Source organism: Lepus europaeus, chromosome 4 (genome assembly GCF_033115175.1).
Source record: "Lepus europaeus isolate LE1 chromosome 4, mLepTim1.pri, whole genome shotgun sequence".
Classification (NCBI taxonomy): Eukaryota; Metazoa; Chordata; class Mammalia; order Lagomorpha; family Leporidae; genus Lepus; species Lepus europaeus.
The window spans coordinates 126343673-126368343 of record NC_084830.1 but is presented as its reverse complement, the minus strand read 5'-3'; the positions used below and the strand labels follow the sequence as shown (position 1 = coordinate 126368343).

Sequence of the window (24671 nt, the reverse complement as noted above, 5' to 3'; positions counted from 1 at the left end):
TGTGCCCCCTACAATTTTTGCTAGCTACAAACCCCTTGACAGCCGTGTGAGCTAGAGTTTGTGTTCTTTTATCATTTCTACAACAGGTGCATTCTCTGCATCTTCTGTTCTCCATGAAGAATACTATCTCCCCCTTATATGGTACTTTTATTTACTCACCAATGTGCCAGGCATCGTGCTGGAAGCTTTACCAGCCTTGTCATGCTGATTTCTATTCTTAGTATTTTTATGAATGAATTTTATTTCCTGCATGCTCAGCATTTTTTCTGGTTTACAAGAACACTGTCCCAGACTATTCCGTCATTCCAGCCTCTTTGAAATCATGTGTACCGAATGAGGATCACTAGCTCCCTTTTAAGATGTACAGTCTGAACTGTAGAGAAGCTAAGCTCGTGGCTAGAGTTCCCAAAGCTAGGAGGAGGCAAAAAAAGCCTCCAACCTGGGCCTCTAGGGATGTTGGATATGCATACTGCATCATGTGCAAACTGAGGTTATGTCTCACAGACAAGAAGGGAGGTGTCTTTAAATTCTAATCCTCTGTGCCTAAAGCTTCCTGGACCAGCTATGGTGAGCAGGATTCGCCAGATAAATCTAGCAAACACTACTGGCACAGTCTTCCAGTTGCATTTCACGCCCCATGCTGAAGGTAATGTATGCTTGTCCAGGAGCAAATAAATAACATTCAGTAAAATTGCTTACAGAGATGAGTTCGATTTCTAAGTGGTGTTGGCCTTGAAAGGATTTAAGCAAAAAGAAAATAATGGCTGAAAGATAAAGGCGATTTTCCGTGCTATCCCTTCATTAAGATAGTATCAAGGGCAGCATGATGATCAGACAAGCCATCCAGCTGAGTTTAGGAGTACTGGTACAGAAAAGAGGACATGATGTCCTCCTGATTGTAAGCCTCCTTCTCCACACTCTTTCTGGGTGAAGAAATCAATAGTCCCTTTCCCCTCCACTCCACCCCCACACTCTAATCCTAAATCTGCCTAGAGACTGAATGATAACAACTTAGTATGTAGCTTTCCATTGTTGTTTGCTTATGCAACATATGTAGGTATATAAATGGCATTTAAGGGTGCATTTTGTTTTACAAAAATGTAATTGTACCAAATGTATTTTATTCTATTTTTTTTTTAAGTTTTATTTATTTGAAAGGCTGAGTAATACAAAGAGAAAGATCGATCTTCCATCCACTGACTCACTCCTTAAATGACCACCAATGGCCAGGGTTGGGCCAGGCCAAGCCAGGAGCCTAGAACTCCAACTGGGTCTCCCACATGGGAGACAGGGGTCCAAGTACTTACATTGCCTTCTCAGGTACATTAGCAGGAAGCTGGTTCAGAAGCTGAACAGCCGAACTGGGCCTCTGATATGGGATGCTGGTGACCTAGGCAGCAGTTTACCCCACTGTGCCACAACGCTGGCCCCTATGCATTTTATTCTAAAAAGTAGCTGCTTTCGTTTAATATATTATGGTCCCATTTCTGAAACATTTATTATAAATGTGTAATACTCACTAGAATATAATCAATTCAGCCTTTCCCCTGTAGACAGGTTGTTTCTAGCTCTCTGCTTCTGGAGACAGGGTGGCAAAAAAAACATCCTGGAACACATATCTTTACATTTTTATATCCTCTTTCACAAGTCATCAGGCTCTTGATATTAAAGGCCATTTCCTCCTAACAGCTCTTCGCCTAGCAGCTAGCACCTAGCTGGCATCCGGAATGTAGTCTTTATGGCTTTTATTTGATGTGTTGGGTATGACATTCATTAACCAGAGTTCCTCCTTCCTGCTGTCAGCCTTTGTTTGAAGGTTGGGTACATGGCATACATTGCACATAATATCTTTAGGAGGAACAAACATCTTAGCATGTGGGACAGCAATGTGAAGAAACTGTTGTTGGGTTTGTGCTCATTGTCATTTTCATAACTGTCTTAGCCCTGGATATGATCTGAACAAAGGTGGCTCCAAAATGTAAATGTAAAGGGTAGGAAAAGACAGCACAAACCACAGTCCTGGAAATACTGCGTTCATCTGACGTCTCAGGTGCAAGTCATGGAGGTTGCTGAACTGGTGATGAACTGATGATACAGAAATCTGGATTAATCATGATGATAAATCTTTGTGTTTCCCTAGCTGTCTGTTGACAAGGGGGACTAGCAGGTGGATTTGGCTGGCTTTCAGCACAACCTCCCTTGAATGGAGAAGGGCCTTCATAAAGATGTCAGCCATGGCTTTTGTTGTCACACTGATCTTTGTGCTCTTCCGGCTCCAGCCAAACTGTGTTAAAGAGAAAGCCAGCACCTGCCTTATCCACCAGCAACAGTGGGGAATGATGGAGGAGCTGAGCCCCAGCTGGAGAAGGAAGTTGAAGATTGGTGTGTGTCAGGAGGGGGCCTTAGTTCTGCCTCTGAAGGGGACATGGGGAGAGGGAGACAGGGACTTTTCACACTTGACCACTGAGACTCCATTTCTGCCTTTAGTTCCAGAGTTCAGAGCCGTTTATAACTTGTGCTTAGCTTCGTGGTGACTCCAGTGCCCATTGAACATGGTCTTTCTGAGAGTTATGTCTTATAAGGGATTGTCCTGTGTGTGAAATAGAGAAGGGAGAATCCCAGAATTTTGAACTTGAGCCATTTGCTGGAAAATGACCCACACTGTGAAGTGAAAACTGGTATTTATGTGCCAGATACTGTACCAGCTGCATTCACATGTGGTACCTCTTTCACTTCATGTGACAGCCTCAATTGGAAGGATTTATATCCATGTTTTTTCAAAGCAGAAACAGACTCAGGGAGGTTATGACTTCCCCAAGGCGACCCAGCTCCAAGTGGTGGAGGCAGGATTGGAACCCAGGTCTTAGTGTCTTTGCAGCCCACTCCCTTTCCTCATCACACCTGCTGTTGCGTCCTCAAGAAGCTACCTTTCTACAGTTCTTAGCCATGGATGAAGGGCTGCTGTTTGAGATGCAGATGTGCTGTGACTCTCTGATCCTGGGAACTCCTTCCTCATCTTGGTCTTCAGTTTCCACATCTGTGTAACAAGAAGCACAGACAAGATGAGAGTTGAGTCCTTTGGTAGCTCTCATTGGCTTTTTAGGTTGAAGTCATGCATGCACCTCAGAACAAGGTTTGGCCTCTGCCTTGTTCCTTGACCCAAAAGGATCCTGACTCTTACCTTCCTCAGATCACAAAAGCCAGCTCCCAAGAGGCCCCATCTGGTCCGTGGAAAGTCCAGAATTGTCGTCTACCTAGCGAAAGAGGGCAATAGGATTTGTTTCTTATTAGAAGGTGCTAAAGTAGCACCCAAACCCACAAGATTATTTATCTAGGAGTCCAAGCACTGGGAACTTTCAAACAGGGCCACAAGGATTTTTTTAATTATTGTTTCCCTACAACAACAACAAAATTTATGTTTGTAATCACCAGAAAACAATGTGCTGTAGTGTGCAGAGTCTGGAAGTAGTAAAGGGCCCTGCAAGTGTTTGCTCCCGAGGTCATGGTGGCCCCGTGGGTACAGAATCCATGGAGCAGATCCTATAGAACAGTCACAAGGTGGCCCAGCAGCCTCAGAGTCCATGACCTGCAAGTCCAGGTTTCCGTCTGAGTGATATTTCTAAAGTTTAGACATCTTGATTCCAAAAAAATAAATAACCTAATTATTTTCAAGATCATACAGAAAAAATAAAAATTAACTGACACAGCCATGGCACAACATTTAAATGCTTGCTTTTGGTTTTTCATTCCAGGGAATGGATTTAGGGATAGGATAGATTTCCTTGGTTTCAAGGTTACTTCAACTAACCAGGTGCTGTGTGCCAGGAGGCAAAAGCAATAATAATGAGAAATAGGAATGTTAACGAGGTAGAATATGGGAAAAGCCAGACGGTCCAACTCTCTGGGAAGAGGAAGTAGAGCCATGACACAGCCAGGCCTTTGTGTGTCTGAAACGGGAAGATACTTCCTAATTAGACCTCCAGGGTCACTTATGACCCTCTTGACACCAGGAATTCTGGATCTCACCATCAAAAGGCCTGAGCTCCTCTCTCTGTACTGTCTTCCCCCTCCCCCAATTAATTCCGTGGTCCTCCTTCCATACATCAAAGCTGTGTCTCCAAGAAAGAAAATTTGATTGACCTGGAGAAACCTACACAGGCTCAGGTTTCTTGAAAGTCATTGACAACTGGCAGGTTAGTGGATTGACATCGCTTGGGTAAAGGCTGTGCTTCGGTCCCCATGCAGCTTTGGCTGGGGAAAGGGTAGATATGCAGCCTAGCACGTCTGCTTCCTTAGCCAGCCCTTGGACTGGGTCAGTCTGTCAGAAGGGAGGGCATGGGCAGGGGAGCCTGATGACTGACTTGACCAACACAGATGTCCTTTTTGAATCCAGATGGCGTCTGATGTACCCTTATGTTTACAGAATGTCAACATGTCCTTCCCTATTCATGTCTCAGCTCAAAACGCTAAGTCCGTTTTATAAAGGAGGAAACTGAGGCTTGAAGAGGTTTGGTAACTTGTCCAAGGTTATGAGGACAAGTAGTAGGTTTTTTCAGCTCCAGGTCTGTACCAAACTACCTCTGATAAATTAGAATGCACATTGATTGGATGATCAGCAGGAAAACTTAGTGCGTCCATGTTTTTCCTGCGAGCTTTTAGTTGCTGAAGTTCATCAATACCCTCCCTCCCCAAAGATCCTAGTTCTTTAGATGGCATAGTCCAGCTCCTCATGAACCTGCCAAGCCAACAGTCAGCACTTAGAACATTGTGAAAGATGCCACTTCCCTGAAACTGTGTCTGATTTAGATTTGTTATTTATATCCAAAGTCTCAAAAGGATTTTCTTTGTGTCATAAGTAAACTGAAGAGCTGGGCCCATGCCTCAGTCTAATACCAGCTGGTATCACGCTGTCATTTCTCTGTGCCTCACCTCCTTACTTAGAAAACGAGAGTTGAACTAGGCACCTTCCATCTCCAGTTCAACCCAGCAGCTATTCATGGCCCGCGCCCTGTTGGCAAGGCACAGGCTGGGTGTCAGGATGCACCACTCATAACTCATAACACCTTCATTCTTAACTCATGCTATGCTCAGGATGGCAAGAGAGGGTAATATTCTCTGGCTGTTGATAGTATTTGTCCTCTTCCCCTGTTAGACTCTATAACCTACAGTACAAGGACAGTGATTTCTCCCTCAGCGTACGTGATAGGTATTCATTTCTTGAATACATGAATGGCTGTAGTGAGCTAATAGGAGGATGAGTCATGAGTTGGCGAATGCCTAAGATGCCAAGAGTGGGATCTGGGTCTAGAAGAGCAGAACACCTGTTTAAACTTACCGAGTCCCCATGCCCTCTCCTGGGAGGACCAACCCTTGTGGGAGGGAATGAAAAACTGAGTTCTCCACATTTACCCATTTCCAAGAATGGAGCTGGCTCCTTCTCCTTCCACGTGGCTGTTAAATGTGCTGTCTTGTGACTCTTCTCATAATGTTATCATCCCCATATCTTTTTTTTTAAATTTCTTTTTTTTAAACTTTTATTTAATGAATATAAATTTCCAAAGTACAGTTTATGGATTACAATGGCTTTTTCCCCCCTATAACTTCCCTGCAACCCACAACCCTTCCCTCTCCCACTCCCTGTCCCCTTCCATTCACATAAAGATTCATTTTCAATTCTCTTTATATACAGAAGATCAACTTAGTATATATTAAATAAAGATTTCAACAGTTTGCACCCACACAGAAACACAAAGTGAAAAATACTGTTTGTGTACTAGTTATAACATTAAATTACAATGTACAGCACATTAAGGAGAGATCCTACATGAGGAGTAAGTGCACAGTGACTCCTGTTGTTGACTTAACAAATTGACACTCTTATTTATGGCGCCAGTAACCACCCTAGGCTCTCGTCATGAGTTGCCAAGGTTATGGAAGCCTTCCAAGTTCGTCGACTCTGATCATATTTAGACAAGATCATAGTCAAAGTGGAAGTTCTCTCCTCCCTTCAGAGAAAGGTACCTGCTTCTTTGATGACCTGTTCTTTCCACTGGGATCTCACTCACAGAGATCTTTCATTTAGGTTTGTGTGTGTGTGTGTGTGTGTGCCAGAGTGTCTTGGCTTTGCATGCCTGAAATACTCTCATGGGCTTTTCAGCCAGATCCAAATGCCTTAAGGGCTGATTCTGAGGCCATAGTGCTGTTTAGGACATCCGCCATTCTGTGAGTCTACTGTGTATCCCGCTTCCCATGTTGGATCGTTCTCTCCCCTTTTTTTATTCTATTGGTTAGTATTAGCAGACACTAGTCTTGTTTATGTGATCCCTTTGACTCTTAGTCCTATCATTATGATCAATTGTGAACAGAAATTGATCACTTGGACTAGTGAGATGGCATTGGTACATGCCACCTTGATGACATTGAATTGGAATCCCCTGGTATGTTTCTAACTCTACCATTTGGGGCAAGTCAGCTTGCACATGTCCCAAATTGTACATCTCTTCCCTCTCTTATTCCCACTCTTATATTTAACAGGGATCACTTTTCAGTTAAGTTTCAACACTTAAGAATAACTGTGTATTAATTACAGAATTCAACCAATAGTATTAAGTAGAACAACAACAAAAAATACTAAAAAGGATAAAGTATTAAGTTGTTCATCAACAGTCAGGGCAAGGGCTGATCAAGTCATTGTTTCTCATAGTGTCCATTTCACTTTAACAGGTTTCCTTTTTGGTGCTCAGGTAGTTGTCACCGATCAGGGAGAACATATGATATTTGTCCCTTTGGGACTGGATTATTTCACTCAGCATGTGTTCCAGATTCCTCCATTTTGTTGCAAATGACCAGATCATCCCCAGATCTTGCTACCTCTGGCACATATGATCAGTGTTCTAAAACTGACTTGCATTTCAGTTTGCTCTGAGGATGATGTCCCATGCTTCCCTTGTATTTTGACTTTTTTTTTTTTTTTTTTTTTGCTATTCTAGTGCTCCATCTTGAAGCCTTGACGGCATATCTAAGGGCTAATATAGTCAGTTCATCTAAGAATCCTTTAAGGGATAGAAAATTGGTGGCTTCTCAGCCATAAATGAGCTGTTATCTTCCATTCCTCCCCCTGCCTCCCACCTCACCGTGACCCTCCACCCAGGTTGCTTTTCCTATTAAGTGAATGAGAAAAGTTCTCGCAGAGCTGAAGAGAGAGAGAGAGGCTGCCCCCTCTAGAACAGCATTGTCTCCTGGTGAACACCTTCTGTCTCTGTCCTTCAGAAGCCATAATGAGCTCCAAGTGCCAGGGCTTAGAGGCTGTCCACTTTGATCGATAAGGATTCTTTGAATTGCAGAGAAAGCTGACTCTGACTGACTGAAGGAAAGAAAATTATTAGTTCATATAATCAAAAGGGCCAGAAATAAACCTTGGCTTCAGGTGTAGCTGAATCCAGGTTCCCAGCAGTACTAGCAGGAACCCTACTAAACAACTCTTGGCTGTGTTTTCTACTCTACTAACTTTATTCTGAGGCAGGCACCAGTCCACACAATGGCCGCAGGCAGACCAGATTTATATCCTCTTATGTTCCGTTTCAGCAGAAAAGAGCTTACATCTTTCCCACAAGTCTCAGCAAAGATTTACAGGTGTACACCCTTGAACCAATCACTGTGACTGTGGCTGGGGAGGCCCAATACAGTAATTGGCTGAGCCAGCTTCCTCTGACCCTCCTGGAAGTAAGGGAGGAGTCAGTTCCACATAAATGCTCTCCAATCCAGTGAGGGGTAAGAGGTTCTCCATGGAAAATCAGGATGCTGTTACCAAAAGAAAGAGAAGGCCTGCAGAGCAGGCATGTAAGACTTGTCCATTGCGCCAGTCCAGTTTCCTTACCAGCATAAGGAGAAACTGAGATCCAGTGAGAACGGACGTGGGCTGTTACTTGGCAGAGCAAAACCTAGAAGCAGGACTTCACACTCCTGCTTAATTTCCTTGACGTTTGGGTTTTATCTATTCATTCTGCTTTTTTTTTTTTCTTTTACAATTAATGTCATTGACATATTACCTTAAGGCAAATATTTGTATGCATAAAGGAAAAAAGATAGGCTAAAATGTGAACTCCATCCATTATCAGCTATTTGACTCTTAGGCAAGTCTCTGAATTCTCTGTGCCTTGGCTCTCCCTCTTGGTAATGGGAATAATACTAGCAGGTACCTCCCCAGATTATTGTGACATTAAATAAAGGAGTGCATATTAAATGATGATAATACTGCCTGGCATATTGGAAATTCTCTACCGATGTTTTCTAGTGTCAACATTGTCATCTCCTGCCACTTTTTGTAACTGCTTATCAGTATCCTTTATTTTGAGGTTTTCTTCCTTTAATCTTCCCTTGTTAATGGTAATTCACTTTTTTCTTACTCTTTTCAGTATTTCTGTATGTCAGTAAACATCTCCAGCCATGCCTCTTTGTCCCCATGCTATGCACGTGTAACTGAACTTTGCCCAGTTGGGATTGGGACCTTATCAGACTGTGAACCAAAGGACAGTGGGGGTGCTCATGCAAAAGATAAAATGTTTGTTATTGCAAAACTTGGTTATAAGATTGTAAACCCTGCAGAAGGCTTTATTATTATTATTATTATTATTTTTACTTAAGAGAGAAAGAGAGCTCACATCTGCTGGTTTACTCCCCTGAAGCCCACAACAGCAGGGGCTAGGCCAGGCTGAAGCCAAGAGCTGGGAATTCCAGGTCTGCCACATGAGTGACAGAAAACCAACTGCTTGAGCCATAAGCTGCTGCTTCCTAGGGTATGTGTTAGCAGGAAGCTAGAATTGGGAGCCAGAGCCAGACTGGACCTAGGTACTCCAATATGGGACTCAGGCTTTTTAACTACTAGGCCAGACATCTGTCCCAGAAATCTTTCACAGTGCCATTTGGGGCCATAAATATGGACGACCCAAGAGTACCTCAGTATCAATGTTGTACAAGTACTGGAAGCTTCAGTACTGCTGCTTTGACCCTATAGGGTCAGTGCTCTGCCTGATTGCACCCCTCACAAAGGCCTTTCCAAGTGCCTTAGGAGGCCGTGGTACAGCCAGAAGCCCATAAAGATTTGGAGCTCTGAGCTAAAGAGCACAGAGGGAGGACAAGAAGGAGTCTGTGTGCATATGCTGTGTTGTAGAAATGGGTGTGTGTGCACAGAAAACACAGAAGGAGACACACCCTAAGTGTTTAGCAGAGATCACTCCCAAGTGTCTGAGCTGAGCAGAGTTCACACGCTCCTCAACTGATGATGGCCTTATGTCCCACTGTAAATTGAAAATATGGTCAGTTGAAAATGCATCGACTACACCTAGCCTACTGAATATCCTAGCTCAGCAACCTGGCACACTGTTCAGTTGTCTGTTGTCACCTCATGATCACAGGGCTGTCTGGGAACTTTCTTGGCTTAAGCCAGCATCATACAAGAGAACTGAACTGCAAATCTCTAGCCTGGGAAAAGGTCAAAATCTGGTATTCAAAGTACGGTTCTTGCAGAACATGTATCATGCTTTTGCACCATTATGAAGTCAAAAAATCAGTGAGCCAAACATGAGTTCAGGGTCATCTGTGTTTTCTGTTAGCAGTTTTCATTTGAGCCTTTGTAGCTTCCTAGTTTATATGCCAAACAGTTATCAATTTTGAAATCGGGAAAAACATAAGTATTATAAATAAATACTGTCTGGATTTGAGGCCTACATCAAAGTCATTTATTCTTGTAAGTTCCATTCTTCCCGGTTCATCTCCTGGTGAGGATGTGGTGCAGATTATAGGAGAAAGAAGGACAAGTGCTCTCTAAACCATGAGGCAAGTTGAACTCTGACTATTTCCTGGCCTATCATGCAACATCTTAGCATGGGAACAGAATCCTAGTCCCTCCTTCCTGGAGACCACATTTTCTGATGGCATCAGGGCAAAGCGGTGCTTCTTGGTTATCATCCACAAAAGAACTGGGCTTACTTAACCATCCAATGTTGAGATTTTAAAGACACAACATGCACACAAGTCTTATATGGGGTCGGTGACAGCCCTTTCTCTTCCCCCATGCCACCCCTAGGACCCCTCTGCCTACTGATCTGGGACATCGTAAGGAGAAGAGTGGGCCTTGCATTGTAGCATAGTAGGTTAAGCCTCTGCCTGCAATGCTGGCTTCCCACATAAGTACGGACTCGGGACTGGGCTTCTTCTCTTCTGATCCAGCTCCCTGCCTGGGTAGGCAGTAGAAGATTGCCCAAATCCTTGAGCCCCTGCAGCCACATGGGAGACCTGGAAAAAGCTCCAGCAGATGGAAGATCGATCTCTGTCTCTCTGACTCTGTCTTTTTTTTTTTTTTTTTTTTTGACAGGTAGAGTTATAGACAGTGAGAGAGAGACAGAGAGAAAGGTCTTCCTTCTGTTGGTTCACTCCCCTAATGGCCACTACGGCCGGTGCTGCGCTGATCCGAAGCCAAGAGTTGGGTGCTTCCTCCCAGTCTCCCATGCGGGTGCAGGGACCCTCTACTGCCCTCCCGGGCCACATCAGAGAGCTGGACTGGAAGAGGAGCAACCGGGACAGAATCCGGCGCCCCGACCGGGACTAGAACCCGGGGTGCCAGCGCTGCAGGCGGAGGATTAGCCAAGTGAGCCACAGTGCCGGCCTTTGTCTTCAAATAAAAAATAAATCTTAACAAAACAAAGAAGGGCGGAGGGAAGAGATAAAGAAAAAAAAAAGAAAAGAAAAGGTGAAAAGGAACCAGGCTTTCCAAAGCAGAGACCAGGAAGGTGGTCTGTGGAATTAGTTTCTCTGCTGGATACTGTAAAGATTAGTTTATTGTCATTTATTATTCAAACAAAAGGCATCTAATAAGCTGGGGCCAAACTAATGACTAGTGTTTATTGGCAAAAGTTGAGTTGAAGTTTTGTGTTTATTTGGTAAATGAATGAATGGGTGGATAGAGAAGGGAGAAAAAGAGTAGATAAAAGAGAGAGAGGGAGAGGCACATGTTCATGGCGATGATCCAAGCTGAGCCTTTTATGTGAGTTCTGAATAATCTTTAATTCCACGATTGAATTAAATTAGGAGTGCATTTAGTCTGCTGCGGCTTTGTCTGCTTCCCTTAATGCGTGATGGTGTTTGTATACCCACTGGCAGGCTGTGGGGCCCAGCTCTGGGGTTGGAGAGAGCCAGGGCTCTCTGCTGGGTAATAGCTATGCTATTGTATTTCACCAGTGGACTTCAGGCAATTTATTATAGCTGGCCCCCTCCCCCAACCTTGCTTCAATCAAGCAAACCTCCTGTGAAATTGGATGGAAGGCAAGAACTTTTGTAGAAAACTAGATAGTGCCTGTCTTTCTTGGCTGCAAAGAACTCGGCTGAGGTAAGGGAAGGGATTTTTAAGAAGAGGGGCTTTCATTTATTTGTGAAGGCCGACATAATGAAGTTGGAGAAGGTTCCCCGAGAAGACTGGCTGAAATGATCAAAGGGATTAGAGAGGTGGGGAAAGGGGCAGAGAAGGACAGCGTGGGGACTGGATAAAAACAGTGCGGCGAGATAGAAGAGCAAGAGGGGACATGAAAGAAGTCTGGAAGGCCCCAAGGGGAAAGCGAGCGAGGCTGGCTTGTCCATCAGAGCTGGATGGCTAGAATTGGGGGAGTCCAGTTCACTCGGATGGAAATGAGCTCACAGCCAGGATGCTACGTTTCCTTTCTGCCAGGACTTCGAGAGTTAAGTGGGGGGGAAAAGGGAGTGGGATATCTGCCCCCAGCAGCTCTCCTTGGAGCCCCTAGCAAAGGTATAATTTGAAACTAAGAAGAAGCTTCAAACCCATTGTCTGCTAATACTTCTTTCTGGAAATCGCCATATAAAAGAGTTGAAACAGTTGTACAGCGAACATCCGTGTTCCCACCATGGCTGCACATTACTCTGCATACTTGATCATACATCTAACCCTCTCTTGGTCCATGAATCTGCCATAGCAGTTTTGATACATTTCAGAGTAAGTTGCAGAGAGACCTTGGCTCATTTTGACAGTTGATTACAATGGTATACAAGGGAAAGATTTTTGTTTTTGTTTTTGTTTTAACTTTCATTTAATAAATATAAATTTCCAAAGTACAGCTTTTGGATTACAGTGGCTTTTTCCCCCCATAACTTCCCTCCCACCCACAACCCTTCCCTTTCCCACTCCCTGTCCCCTTCCATTCACATCAAGATTCATTTTCAATTCTCTTTATATACAGAAGATCAACTTAGTATATATTAAGTAAAGATTTCAACAGTTTACACCCACACAGAAACACAAAGTGTAAAGTACTGTTGGAGTACTAGTTATAGCATTAATTCACATTGTACAACACAGTATGGACAGAGATCCTACATGGGGAGTAAGTGCACGGTGACTACTGTTGTTGACTTAACAAATTGACACTCTTATTTGTGGCGTCAGTAATCACCCTAGGCTCTTGTCATGAGTTGCCAAGGCTATGGAAGCCTTTTGAGTTTGCCAACTCCAATCTTATTTAGACAAGATCATAGTCAAAGTGGAAGTTCTCTCCTCCCTTCAGAGAAAGGTACCTCCTTCTTTGATGACCTATTCGGGAAAGATTTTTGTACAAGCATTGAATCAGGATGTCACAAATTCCCTTCCCCAACCTGCAAACTTACCAGTCTTTGGAGCCCCCCTCCCACAATGACTTTCTCTTGTGGGATCCCAGATGCCCATGCCCCTAGGGGTCTGGGAGGTAGGTAATGTAAGGGAGTGAAGTAGCCCGGGTGTGAGGCCACAGAGTGGTGAGAGCCAAGGGCACCAAAGAGCTCCCGTTCCAGAGAAGAGGCAGCCATTGTCAGCCGCAGCCTGTTGCTGCCCTGTGAGAATCTGGAGCCAGTGTTGCCCACGTTTTATGAAAAGTGAGCAATGGGGGTTTTGCTTGTGATCTTCCAGTTGGCACTTGTCTGTACACCAAGCCAGATGGCATCGAGGATGACTCCTTGTGTGTTCCTTTTCGGCAGCTGCCCTAACAAATGACTCTACATTTAGCAGCCTAACACCTTACTCCTAGTATTTCAAATAACCCAGATTTATTCTTGTAGTTCTGTAGGATGATAAGTCCGACATGGGTCTGGCTGGGCTAACATGCAGGTGTCAGTGGGAGGACTACTTTCCCTTTCGGCGGGGGTAAGGAGTGGGAGGGAGTGGTGGACTCTCCTGGGTAATCTTGGCTCCTCACACGCTTCTCAGGTCCTTATCCACAGTCAGGCCTGCTCCTCCCTTTTGCTGTGTAAGAGAAGCGTGGACTGGGGGCTAGGGCTTGCCCCATTAAAATGCCAATGCCAAGTCCAGGCCTCTGGCACTTCTGATGGACAGCTGTAAATTGAGGGATTCTGTGATCCCCTCCTTGGGTTTGGTTATTTGCCAGAACGCCTCGCAGAATTCAGGGACCCATGGTCCTGGCTTACTGTGAGGAATATTGAAGAGGACACAAAGGAACAGGAGGTAGAGGAGCTACACTGGGCCAGGGATGCAGGAAAGGACGTGGTGATTCCATGTCCTCTCCCTGGGGGGCCCCCTTTCCATCACCTCCACAGATTCTGCAGCCTGGAAGCTTTCCCAGCCCTGTGGCTCAGGGCTTTTCACTATCAATCATTAACTGAACCTCCAGCTCCTTTCCCTTTCCTGGTGAATGCGCTGGCTGAAAGCTCCGAGCTTTGAATCTTGATTTGGTCTCTGTGATGAGCCATCCAGGAGCCCACCAAGAGTCACCTCATTAACAGAAAAGATGCTCTTATCAGCCAGGAAATCCTGAGGGAATTCCAGGTTTTGCTGCAGGAGCCAGGGTCAGCAACCAAATATGAGAACATTAGATCCTGCTGGCCCCCCTCTTGCTCAGGAAATCACAAGGGTTTTGGAAGCCTTCTGCTAGGAACTAGGTTCACAGACCCAAACATATATTTCTCATCATAGATGATGCTGTCACAGCAGGGCGCGGGCTCAGGGCTGCCTTCCACGTTCACGGAATCGTGACTTTGTACAGAGTCCAGGTGTCTTGTTCCTATCCCTGTGTGCTGTGTGTGCAGAGAGCGGAGGCAGGACTTCAGGATGCCAAGGAGGAGAAAGTTCTGAAGTGACCAAGATCTCCCTGGCTCCCACTCCCTCCCTAAAGGCTGGGGAGGAAGTGAGCCTCGTAGATAACCGAGCCTGTGCCCGAGTTCTCTTGGCTACCTGAGAACTGATCCTGTCTCTCCTCTGCTGTGTCTTCCTGCAGCTGCAACAGCAAACGCTACCTGGAGACCCTGCCCAACACCAGCATCATCATCCCCTTCCACAACGAGGGCTGGTCGTCCCTCCTGCGCACCGTACACAGCGTGCTCAACCGCTCGCCACCGGAGCTGGTCGCCGAGATTGTGCTGGTCGATGACTTCAGCGACCGAGGTAGGAACTACCCCACGCAGCCTCCCGCCCCTGACTCCATCCAGTGATTGCCAAAGGCGTGGAAGGTTGTCCCTTCTTTGGCTGCAGCAGCACGTGAGCCACTGTTGATGAGCACATGCCACCCGCCTGGCTGTGAGTGTGACACCATTGAGCTCATCGTTGCATTTCGCTCTCACAGCAGCTCATGGAGCGGGTCCTATTGCTGTTTTCTTGGTGTCAGTTTAGAAGTGCATTAAACTGTGAAGAACTGAAAAACTTGGTAAAAAATGGCTCAAGCAAGGGAAGGATTCATTTACTTGTCTGTTAATGTACAAGAGATCCAGGACTGGTGCACCTGCATGTTCTAAGCTGCAGAGAACCAGGCTTGTTCTCTCTTCCTGCGCCCTCAGCCTCACGGTCGCAGAACCGCTGCCACTGTATCTAAAAAGTCCGCCTTCTGGGCAGGAAAAGCAGGGAGCACAAAGGACACAAAATCCTCTCCTGTCAAGGCTTCCCTTCTGACTCAGAGCCAACGAGGGCTCTCTAGAAACTTGGCCGGAACCCCGAGATCCGGGCACATCTATCAGCCTGGGAGGCTAAGAATGTGTTTTAGTTTCTTGGTGTCTTTAGTAAGGCAGAAAAGAGAGGAGTACGTTAGAGGTGTTAATAAAGAAACCCGGCCGGCGCCATGGCTTTACAGGCTAATCCTCTGCCTTGCGGCGCCAGCACACCGGGTTCTAGTCCCGGTCGGGGCGCCGGATTCTATCCCGGTTGCCCCTCTTCCAGGCCAGCTCTCTGCTATGGCCCGGGAAGGCAGTGGAGGATGGCCCAAGTCCTTGGGCCCTGCACCCCCATGGGAGACCAGGAGAAGCACCTGGCTCCTGGCTTCAGATCAGTGCAGTGAGCCGGCCGCAGCGGCCATTGTAGGGTGAACCAACGGCAAGAGGAAGACCTTTCTCTCTGTCTCTCTCTCTCACTATCCACTCTGCCTGTCAAAAAAAAAGAAAAAATAAATAAATAAATAAATAAATAAACCCACCTACACTATTGGCCATAACAAGTTACAGATGTGAAAACTGAGACCCAGAGACATTGTGTGTCTTACCCTTGGTCACTTACCCCTTACGTGGTAATGTGGTGACTAAGTTAGGCATGTCTGTCACCATGCACGTGATCTTACCACATGTGGAGCTTCTTAGCCATGAGCTTGACCCCATGCAATAACTCCCAGCCTTGGCTTTAAGACACACATAGATGAGGCCAGAAATGAAATCTTAAGAAAAACTTTGTCCTCCAGCCAGTAGCCTCAAGCTTCTCTTTTGCATCAAAGCTTTCGCCAGTTGCTGGATGGGTGTCTTCCCTGGGGTGGCTGCCGTTCCCAGGAGGACTGCTGCGCCCACACTCTGGCTGCCTGTCCTTGTGTCCCAGCTGCATCAAGCCTCATCCTGCCCTTGTGAGCTTCACATGCTGTCTTCTGCCTGGCTGTCCTCTGTGCTCCTCACACACCAGCTCCTCTCATAGCATCTTTTTTTTTTTTTTTTTAAGAGTTATTAACTTATTTGAAAGGCAGAGTTACAGAGAGGCAGAGACAGAGAGAGGAAGAGAGAGGTCTTCCATCTGCTGGTTCATTCCCGAAATGGTTGGAATGGCTGGAGCTGCGCCGACCCGAAGCCAGGAGCCAGGAGCTTCTCTAGCTCTCCCCCATGGGTGCGGGGGCCAAGCATTTGGGCCATCTTCCACTGCTTTCCCAGGCCATAGCAGAGAGCTGCATCAGAAGTGGATCAGCTGGGACTCGAACCGGCACTCATGTGGGATGTCAGCACTGCAGGTGGCGGCTTTACCAGCTACGCCACAGTGCGGGCCCCATCATAGCATCTTCAGTAGGCCCCACACCACCACCATTATTCACCATCCCTGTGGTTACATGGCTATTTGTCAGTCTCTATTCATTGCTAGCCTTCCCTGCCTGACCACTTGTGATCTAGAAGGAGATAGAATGTTTGTGAACTGTAAGTGAATGAATGAGTGAACAAATGAAGAAACGGAAAGGAAAAATGGTGGCAACTTCTGTCCACAGAGAAAACCAAGCCAACATCAGGACCATCTGTAGGCAGACAGACAGATGTGGCTGGCAGTTCCTACAGAGCTTGGCACTGGCCCACATCTCTGTGTTGCAGCCTCAGCTCCCTGTCACCCATTTTTCTGAGCCATCAGCTACTCTGGCGTGGACCCACACCACTCAGCAGGGTACCTCTTGGTGTCACAGAGCATCAGTCTTCCAGAGGTAGAATAAATTGAGCATTAGCAGGATTAGAAACAAGCATTTCAGGGTAGGCGTTTGGCACAGTGGCTTCCTTGCCACCTGGGATGCTCACACCCCATATCAAAATCCTTGGGTTTGAGTCCCAGCCCCATTTCCAGTCTAGCTCCTTGCTAATGCATCCTGGAAGGCAACAGGTAATGGCTAAAGTGCTTGGGCCCCTGTGCCCCATGTGGAAGACAGACTGAGTTCCAGGCTCCTGCTGGCATTTTGGGAAATGGAACTTTCAAATAAATTAATTAAACTAAAGTTGAACAAGCATTTCCCCTTGATCACTTAGAAAATAATTTAACAGTCATCTTGGCGGGTGCTTTGACCCTGCTCTCAGTGTAGGGAGGTCCCAGGGATGTTTCTGAGCATGGTGATAGGAGTAGAGGTCTCACAGGTACAGGTGGGGCTTAGGTGTCCCGCCTAGCATAGTCTGCATTTACTTTCTGAGAAAGGGTGTGATAGGAGGAGCAGCGATGCTTAGAAATGTATGAAAACAACAGAAATCACTCAACCTCTTCATTTCTCAGTTGGGAAATCCAAGGGCTGGAACAGTGGGAAGACCTAATGACAAGCACACTGACTTCTGGTGTGGCCTTGTTCCTCTGCCTCTCAGCTGCTTGGGTGACTGAGCACCTGCAAAAAGAAGCGCTCCTTTCTATTCCCAGGGCACTTCTCAGTAAATTACTTTCCCATTGCATTAAAGCGCAGATGTCCTGTTAAAAAGACCTCGTTATCAGATGCAGCCAGTCCTGAGCTACAATGCTTTACACCTCTAATATCCCAATGTTGTATGTACTCAGTAGTAGCAATAATAACATATCCCTTCCCAGCAGAGACTGTAATGATGTTGACAAAGAAAAAGTGCATGCCCTGACATCCTCCAAGTGCATTTGTTTCTCCAGAGAGGAGAAATACTAACCCAGTGGTGACATTCTCACATCCCAAGAGAACAAATACTGTCCCATTTCACAGATGAAAACCAGAGCGGAGGGCCCTACCTGCTGGCCCTGCATCGCATCAGGTCAGGCACAGAGCCCAGAGAGAGCTCTTCCCTCTTGCCCTTCAGTCCCGCACATCAGCTGTGAGGGCTTGCAACCTGCATTCTTCAGAGAAGCAATCACTCTTCTTGTTTCAAGAAGAAATGCTCAAGATGGCTTTGCAGGAAAACTTACTTAGCAGTGATTGTTTTAAAAATGAGATTTGGGAGAAACAATTTCAGAATTATGGAGAAGCCTATCTAAAGTATGGCAAATATGGGCCATCATCAAAGACAGATCCCTCTGGGCCACTTTAATAGAGGCAGTTCTCAGAGTTGGAACTCATGGTTGCTAACTACACGCTAGATTGGCACTGCCTGGCAGAAAGCGTTGGCCTCTGAAACGAGTCTCCTCCCACATCCTCAGGACAACTAATTGTAATTCAGCCGGGGGTCAGGATCTCAGGTAGGAGATAGATTGAAGCAGATGAGTTATTGAATAAGACCCAGGGCTTTGTGCAGGCAGCATCAGAGACTAGCACAGAGGCAGACGCTGACACCAATAATCCTGGCCCTGCTCGCAAATAGAACACTGCAGTTTTCCAGGGGTCTCCAAAAGCTCTGCAAATGCTTGCACTTTGTTCTTGGATTAGGAGGACTTGTGTCTCTGCACTTATGAGGGAGAGAGGTGAGAGAATAGGGTGGCAGACCTGCCTCCAGGTTGCACTGCCTGGGTGGCCTATTTCTATTAGGAAAAACAAGAGGTCTTTGTTCATTTGTTCACTTCTACTCCTTTTCTCCCCCACCCTGTGTTGTCTTCTCAGAAAGATGAGGTGTGTAGTAATGCATAGGGTTCTTGTCTTTGGGTGACCTGTGGGCTGGTCAATTGATGAGGTGCACAAGTGAAGGGCCATGGTATGATCTCATTAACAGCATTTTCTCCAGCTGAACTCCCTGTCAATACGCAAACAAGTGAAAGCACATAACCAGGATGGTTCCTGACAGCAAGTTCTTAAGGAAGAGCCTTCAGAGCTACTGATAGGTTGTTGGCGAATGGTGCTTGAAGGAGCATGAAGGTCCATGAGCTCACGCAGTAGAGTCCTTAGCTAATGAGGCCAGAGTCAAAAGTTCTCTTTCCAGGATGGGCTTATGAGCTCTGACCTGCACGCTCACACCGTGACTGTCACGGGAACACATCATAGAAACCCACTTTGCCCCATCCCATGTTGCTTTTCAACATACCACTCTTTTTTTAATATAAGTTATTTATTTATTTGAGAGGTAGAATTACAGGCAGAGCGAGGGAAAGACAGAGGGAAAGTTCTTCCATCCCCTGGTTCCCTCCCCAAATGGCTACAACAGCCAGAGCTGAGCCAATTTGAAGGCAGGAGCCAGCGGCTTTTTCTGGGACTCCCACACCAGGGCAGGGGTTCAAGCTCTTGGGCCATCTTCTACTACTTTCCCAGGCCATTAGCAGAGAACTGGATTGGAAGAGAAGCAGCCGAGACTCGAACCAGTGCCCTTATGGGATGTCCATGCTGTAAGCAGAAGCTTAACCTATGACACCACAGCGCCGCCCCCGCATACCACTCTTTTTTTTTTCCTCAGAAGCAGTTTATTTAAGGTATACAAACTTCATGCATTTCATAAATACAACTTTAGGAATATAATGAATCTTCCCACCATACCTCCCCTTTTACCTGCACTGCCGCCTTTCTCCCTCCTCCCTGTCCTATTCCCATTCTTACTTGTTTGCTAAGATCTATTTTCAATTACCTTTATACATATAAGATTAACTCTATACTAAGTAAAGAGTCCAGCAAATAGTATGTAAAAAAGTGTCAATTTCACTTCTATAGATTACCTTTTAGATGCTCTGTTAGTAACCACCTTTTGGGACTGGCTTATTTCACTAAGTATGTTTTATAGTTTCATTCATTTTGTTGCAAATGACATAATTTATTTTTTTACCACTGTGTAGTATTCCATGGTGTGCATATCCTATAATTTCTTTATCCAGTCTTCAGTGGATGGACATTTGGGTTGATTACATATCTTAGGTATTGTAAAATGAGCTGCAGTAAACATGGTGGTATAGATAACCCTTCCATATGCTCATTTCATTTCCCTTGGGTAAATTCCCAGGAGTGCGATGGCTGGGTCAGATACATAATACTGTTGACACTGCCCAGTAAGCATCTGTTGCTCATGATTTCTGTAGTCTCTCCCTTGGCCTTCATTTGCTTTGAATACCACCCTACCTGTTGGTGTGGTCAGTCATCACTTCCAGGTTACTTGGTTTCATTCACCCTTTGAAATTTTGTGCTGCATATTTTTTTCTCTACGTTTGTTTTGATTTTTCAAAGTAATTCATACTCATATATTCAACAGTATTCATCAAATGACCGTGTGCCGAATGCTGCATGAGGTGCTAGGCACAACACAATAGAATAAAAAATAGGCTTCTTTTGGAAGCTCAGCTCCAGTAGGGGAGGGGGATGAGGCAAGGGGTTGGAAGACCATGAAGTACCTGCTGTGTGCTGGAGTCCGAGTGCATTGGGGCACAGAGTGAACAGGGGAAGATTTGGCAGAGAAGATTCCGTGTAAACTCAGTGTGACAGGCTAAGTAGATCTCACTTGTTTGGGGTAGAAAAGGGGGAAGGTTCCAGACAGAGGGACCAGCACATGAACAGGCTCTGAATCAGAGAGAAAAATGTGGCACATGCAGGAGGAATGGTCCATAGCCTCATCACCTAGAAGCAATCACTGTTGACATTCAGTCTCATTTTTCTCAGGTTTATTTTCTCAATAAACTTTTTTTTTTTTTTTTTAGAGCAGTTGTGGCTCACGGTAATTGATTTACCATGGCATTATTACATTAGTTTTTGTTAGGATTCACTCTGGGTATTGTACGTTCCATGAGAGTAGATAAATGTATAATAACGTATTTGCCATTATCAGTTCATTCAGAGTGCTAAATCCCCTGTGCTCTGCCCATTCATCCTTCTCCCCGGCGCTAGCCCCTAGAAACTACTGATCTTACTACTGTCTCCATAGTTTAGCCTTTTCCAGAATGGCACATGGTCGGAACCATACAGCATGCAGCCTTTTCAGACTTGCTTCACTCTCTCATGAGCATTCATTTAAGTTTCCTCCATGTCTTTTCAGAGCCTGATAGCTCATTTTCTTCAGTGCTGAATTTCCCATTGTCCATGTGTACCACAGTTTGTTTGTCCACTAACCTGCTGAAGGTCATTTCAGTTGCCTCGAGGTTTTGACAATTATGAATAAAGCTGCTATGAGCATTTGTGGGCAGGTCTCTGTGAGAGCCTGAAGTTTTAAATTGACTTAGGTAAATACCAAGAGCAGTGACTGCTACATAAGATGTCAGGATTATGTTTGAATTTGTCAGAAACCACCAAATGGTCTTCCAAGGTGGCTGTACCGGTTTGCATTCTCAGCAGCAGTGAAGGGACATTCCTGTTGCTGCACGTCCTCATCAGCCTTTGGTGTTGTCAGCATTGGGGATTTCTGCCATTCCGATGGATGTGCAGTGAGTGGGGTCTCATTATTGTTTCCTTTCAATGTCCCAGTGACGTGATGTGGAGCTTCTTTCATACGTTTACTGCTATTTACATACATTTTCTTTTGTTCCCAGTGTTTTTTCATTTCCTTTTTGATACCCTCCTAATTCCCCTTCAGTTCCACCCCATCTGAAGTCACTAACGTTAGCATTCTGGTGTGTAAGCTTCCAGAGCATTCTGCATCATAGGAACATACATAGCCACGTATAATAGCCAGAGCTTGTGTTTATGGAACTTTTCCTCTGTGCTGAGTATGTTTTCCGCCCCATCTTCAGAGCACTAGGGCAGGGCAGGGTGGGAGTGGGGCAGTTTCTGTTAGGGCCAGGGTGAAAGCCACTGGCCTCAGTGATCTTAGAGCTTTTGTTTCTACCTACAGAGTTAATATTTTAGCCCCATTTCACAGAGGAGAAAACTGAGGCACAGAAAATTAAGTTACTGTCATAGGCTAGCTCAGAGAGGCAAAGCTTTGATTTTAAAGCATGCTTTCTGATTCCAGAACCTTTGCTCCTCGTCTTCACCTGTCTTTTCACATGCTCCTTTAATGGGGTGTCATATTCTACTTTTCTTTTCCCGTTCCTGTGTCACAGACATCTTCTGCTCGATGACAGATGTACAGCTAACTCATGTGTTCCTCATTGCACTTCACTTTATGTAGTAGGCATCCATTCATAAAGAACTCCATACCAGGGCCAGCGCCATGGCTCAACAGGCTAATCCTCCGCCTAGTGGCGCCGGCACACCGGGTTCTAGTCCTGGTTGCCCCTCTTCCAGTCCAGCTCTCTGCTGTGGCCAGGGAGTGCAGTGGAGGATGGCCCAAGTCCTTGGGCCCTGCACCCCATGGGAGACCAGGAGAAGCACCTGGCTCCTGCCTTCGGATCAGCGCGGTGTGCCGGCCGCAGCGCGCCGGCCGCAGCGGCCATTGGAGGGTGAACTGACGGCAAAGGAAGACCTTTCTCTCTCTCTCTCTGTCTCTCTCTCTCTCTCTGTCCACTCTGCCTGTCAAAAATAAAAATAAAAAAAAGAACTCCATACCCTGGTTTATCTCAGTCTGTGACATCGTGATGGAATGACTGCCGCGTCTGTCCTTCTCTGAGTCAGTGGTGAGACAGAGACAGGAGTCTCGGGAGATCGCTATATTGCTGCAGGGGTGGAGCCAGAGACCATAGCATGGATCTCTTCCTACCATTTGTTCACGAACAGGCTGACCCAGGGAGGGCACAGCGTGTGCCCATGAGCACACCGCAGGGAGGCACGATGAAGCCACCCATGCACACAGGTGGCGACCGTCAGGCCTGACTCTGCTTTACCACCCTCAAAGTGAAGTAAGGTTTCCTCTATAGAAGTATGAGGGTGAGGGAAGTGGCTCCATCTTACAGATGATAAAACTGAGGCTCAGAGAAATAGTTGGGAGGTGACCTAAACTGCTCACCTGCCCTTAGAAAAATCTCTTCCTGGTTGGAGATGACATTGGACAGGAGAGATTGATCTTTCCCACAACCTGTTCCTTAATCTTAAGAACTCCAGACCTTAAGAATCAGTCTCTGAGATGTCTTATCTCTCACAGGCTTTCTCAGTTATCTTCTCCTTTAATATTGCTGACATCCTAAGCACTTCTTTCTCCAAAGAAACTCCAAAGGAGGGAGCTACTAAGTATATTAAAGCTCTTACAGAATATCAATTAGTTTGTAACGAAGGAAATCTATAAACCTTTTGGTGGATATCTGGCAGGAACTCAGGATGCAGGAGTTGATGTATTTATGGAATATTTTGTACATCTTAAAAAAAATACAGGATTTTGTGAATCAAGCACTGTATGAATAATTTACTGGGAGAGCAAAAAAAAAAAAAAAAGTCAAATAAATCGCTCAGATTGCATCTGAAGCATCAAAAGCTCCAGTGTTTGGGAAGGAATCGTTTCTGTAGTGGAAAAATAGCTGCATTATATTTTCAGAAAGGTGACACTTGTATTGAGGCAGGTGAACCTTCTACATTTTAAAAACTTGGCACAGCAAGACTGCTAAACCGTGGATATTCTCCTGATTTTCTTGTGAGGATTAAAGTGTAACCTTTTCTGCTGTTTTTAGTGTTTCCTTAAAAACATAATGGAAGGAAGCAAAACCCAGGGAGCACAGTACCAGCTGTCCTTGGAATACGTATCCCGGGGGAGGGCCGTGGAACTGCCCCCCTTCTGTCATAGCCTGTCTTTAGAAAGCTCTCAGGCCTTCCTGCCTGCTTAGGTCTGACGTGAATGTTATTTACTCAGAGCCTGGAGGGAGATGAAATTTGAGGTGGAAATAAAAGTGAAAAGTTCCTTAATACCTAACTTGGTCTAGTGCAAACCAACCAGGTGCTATTTACGTCATTCACGGTTCGTTCACTGCGTGGAGAACTGACAGTGCTGACTTTGCCTGCATCACAGAGGGAAGTGAGCAGTAAAGTAGCCACTTGCCGTGTGCCAGACACTGGTGTGGGCATCTTAAACAAATTCTATCCAGTTTTATAGGAAGCTTTCTAGCAGACAGCATTTGCTTAAGTGGAAATGTGGTCATTGGAGGGTTCAAGATATAAGAAACTCCCCTTCTTTCTACACCACACCTTCTAAGTAAAACAGCAACAACAGATATGAAATGTTGTCATGGCCTTGGAGTCATGTAGTAGGTGTGTGCCATTATTTGTGTTTCTTACTGATATTAGCCAAACCCCCTAAATGCTCTTGGTTCTAGCAGGCTAATCATGCTCGCTGGCCAAAAAGTTAGGCTTTAGCTCTTCCCTGTTGCTTGACACTTGGTCCCTGGGCAGCCCCCCGATGAACCCATCACAGACTTCAGGGATTCTTCCCAGTTTCCTTGCAGAACCTCCAGCCCTTGAAATGTTCAAGCACATCTTTCTCAATCATCCACAGCTTCACAGCCAATTTTGGCTTGATTTGAATCCAGAAGCACCTTCAGAGCTGTTCATACCAGAGCCTTAAAATGTTACCCGTTCCCATAGCCAAAAATAGGCAATGGTTAACACTTTGGAAGATCAAGAAGGCCAAACTACACGTTTATCCATCATTCATTTATTCTAAAAATTGTTCAAGAGAAGAAAATCACAGCACTGTAAGTCTGTAAGTGTTCATGGGCATTCAAAGTTTAATTTCTCTTTTCTTCCTTTTTTCTTGCTTTAGTATCTCACATGGAAAAATCTCATGAAAATACATTTTTTGCCTCATCATATTGAACAAAGAAATAGGCACATGTCAAAGCCAAGGTGACATCCCTGCCTCTGTGCGATTTGGTGGCATCAGTTCCTGTGAAGCATTAACAGATGCAGGCTGCCTTTTCCAACCGTTGGAGAACCTCGTACATACTTGGGTCCTTCTCCTAAAAGACCAGAATGATCTTT

General features: G+C 45.5%; 1 protein-coding gene across 2 annotated transcripts in view; it reads left to right on the top strand.

Moving 5' to 3' along the window:
* The window catches only part of GALNT10 (polypeptide N-acetylgalactosaminyltransferase 10), a 250562-nt gene that overhangs the window by 123134 nt on the left and 102757 nt on the right, over window positions 1–24671 (top strand). For both annotated transcript variants that reach the window (XR_009865745.1, XM_062188796.1), the window contains exon 4: window positions 14268–14434. Coding sequence is in view for 1 of the 2 variants with exons in the window: in XM_062188796.1 (XP_062044780.1) it covers window positions 14268–14434 (167 nt within the window). In the remaining variant the exon portion in view is untranslated. The remainder of the gene's footprint in view (window positions 1–14267; window positions 14435–24671) is intronic.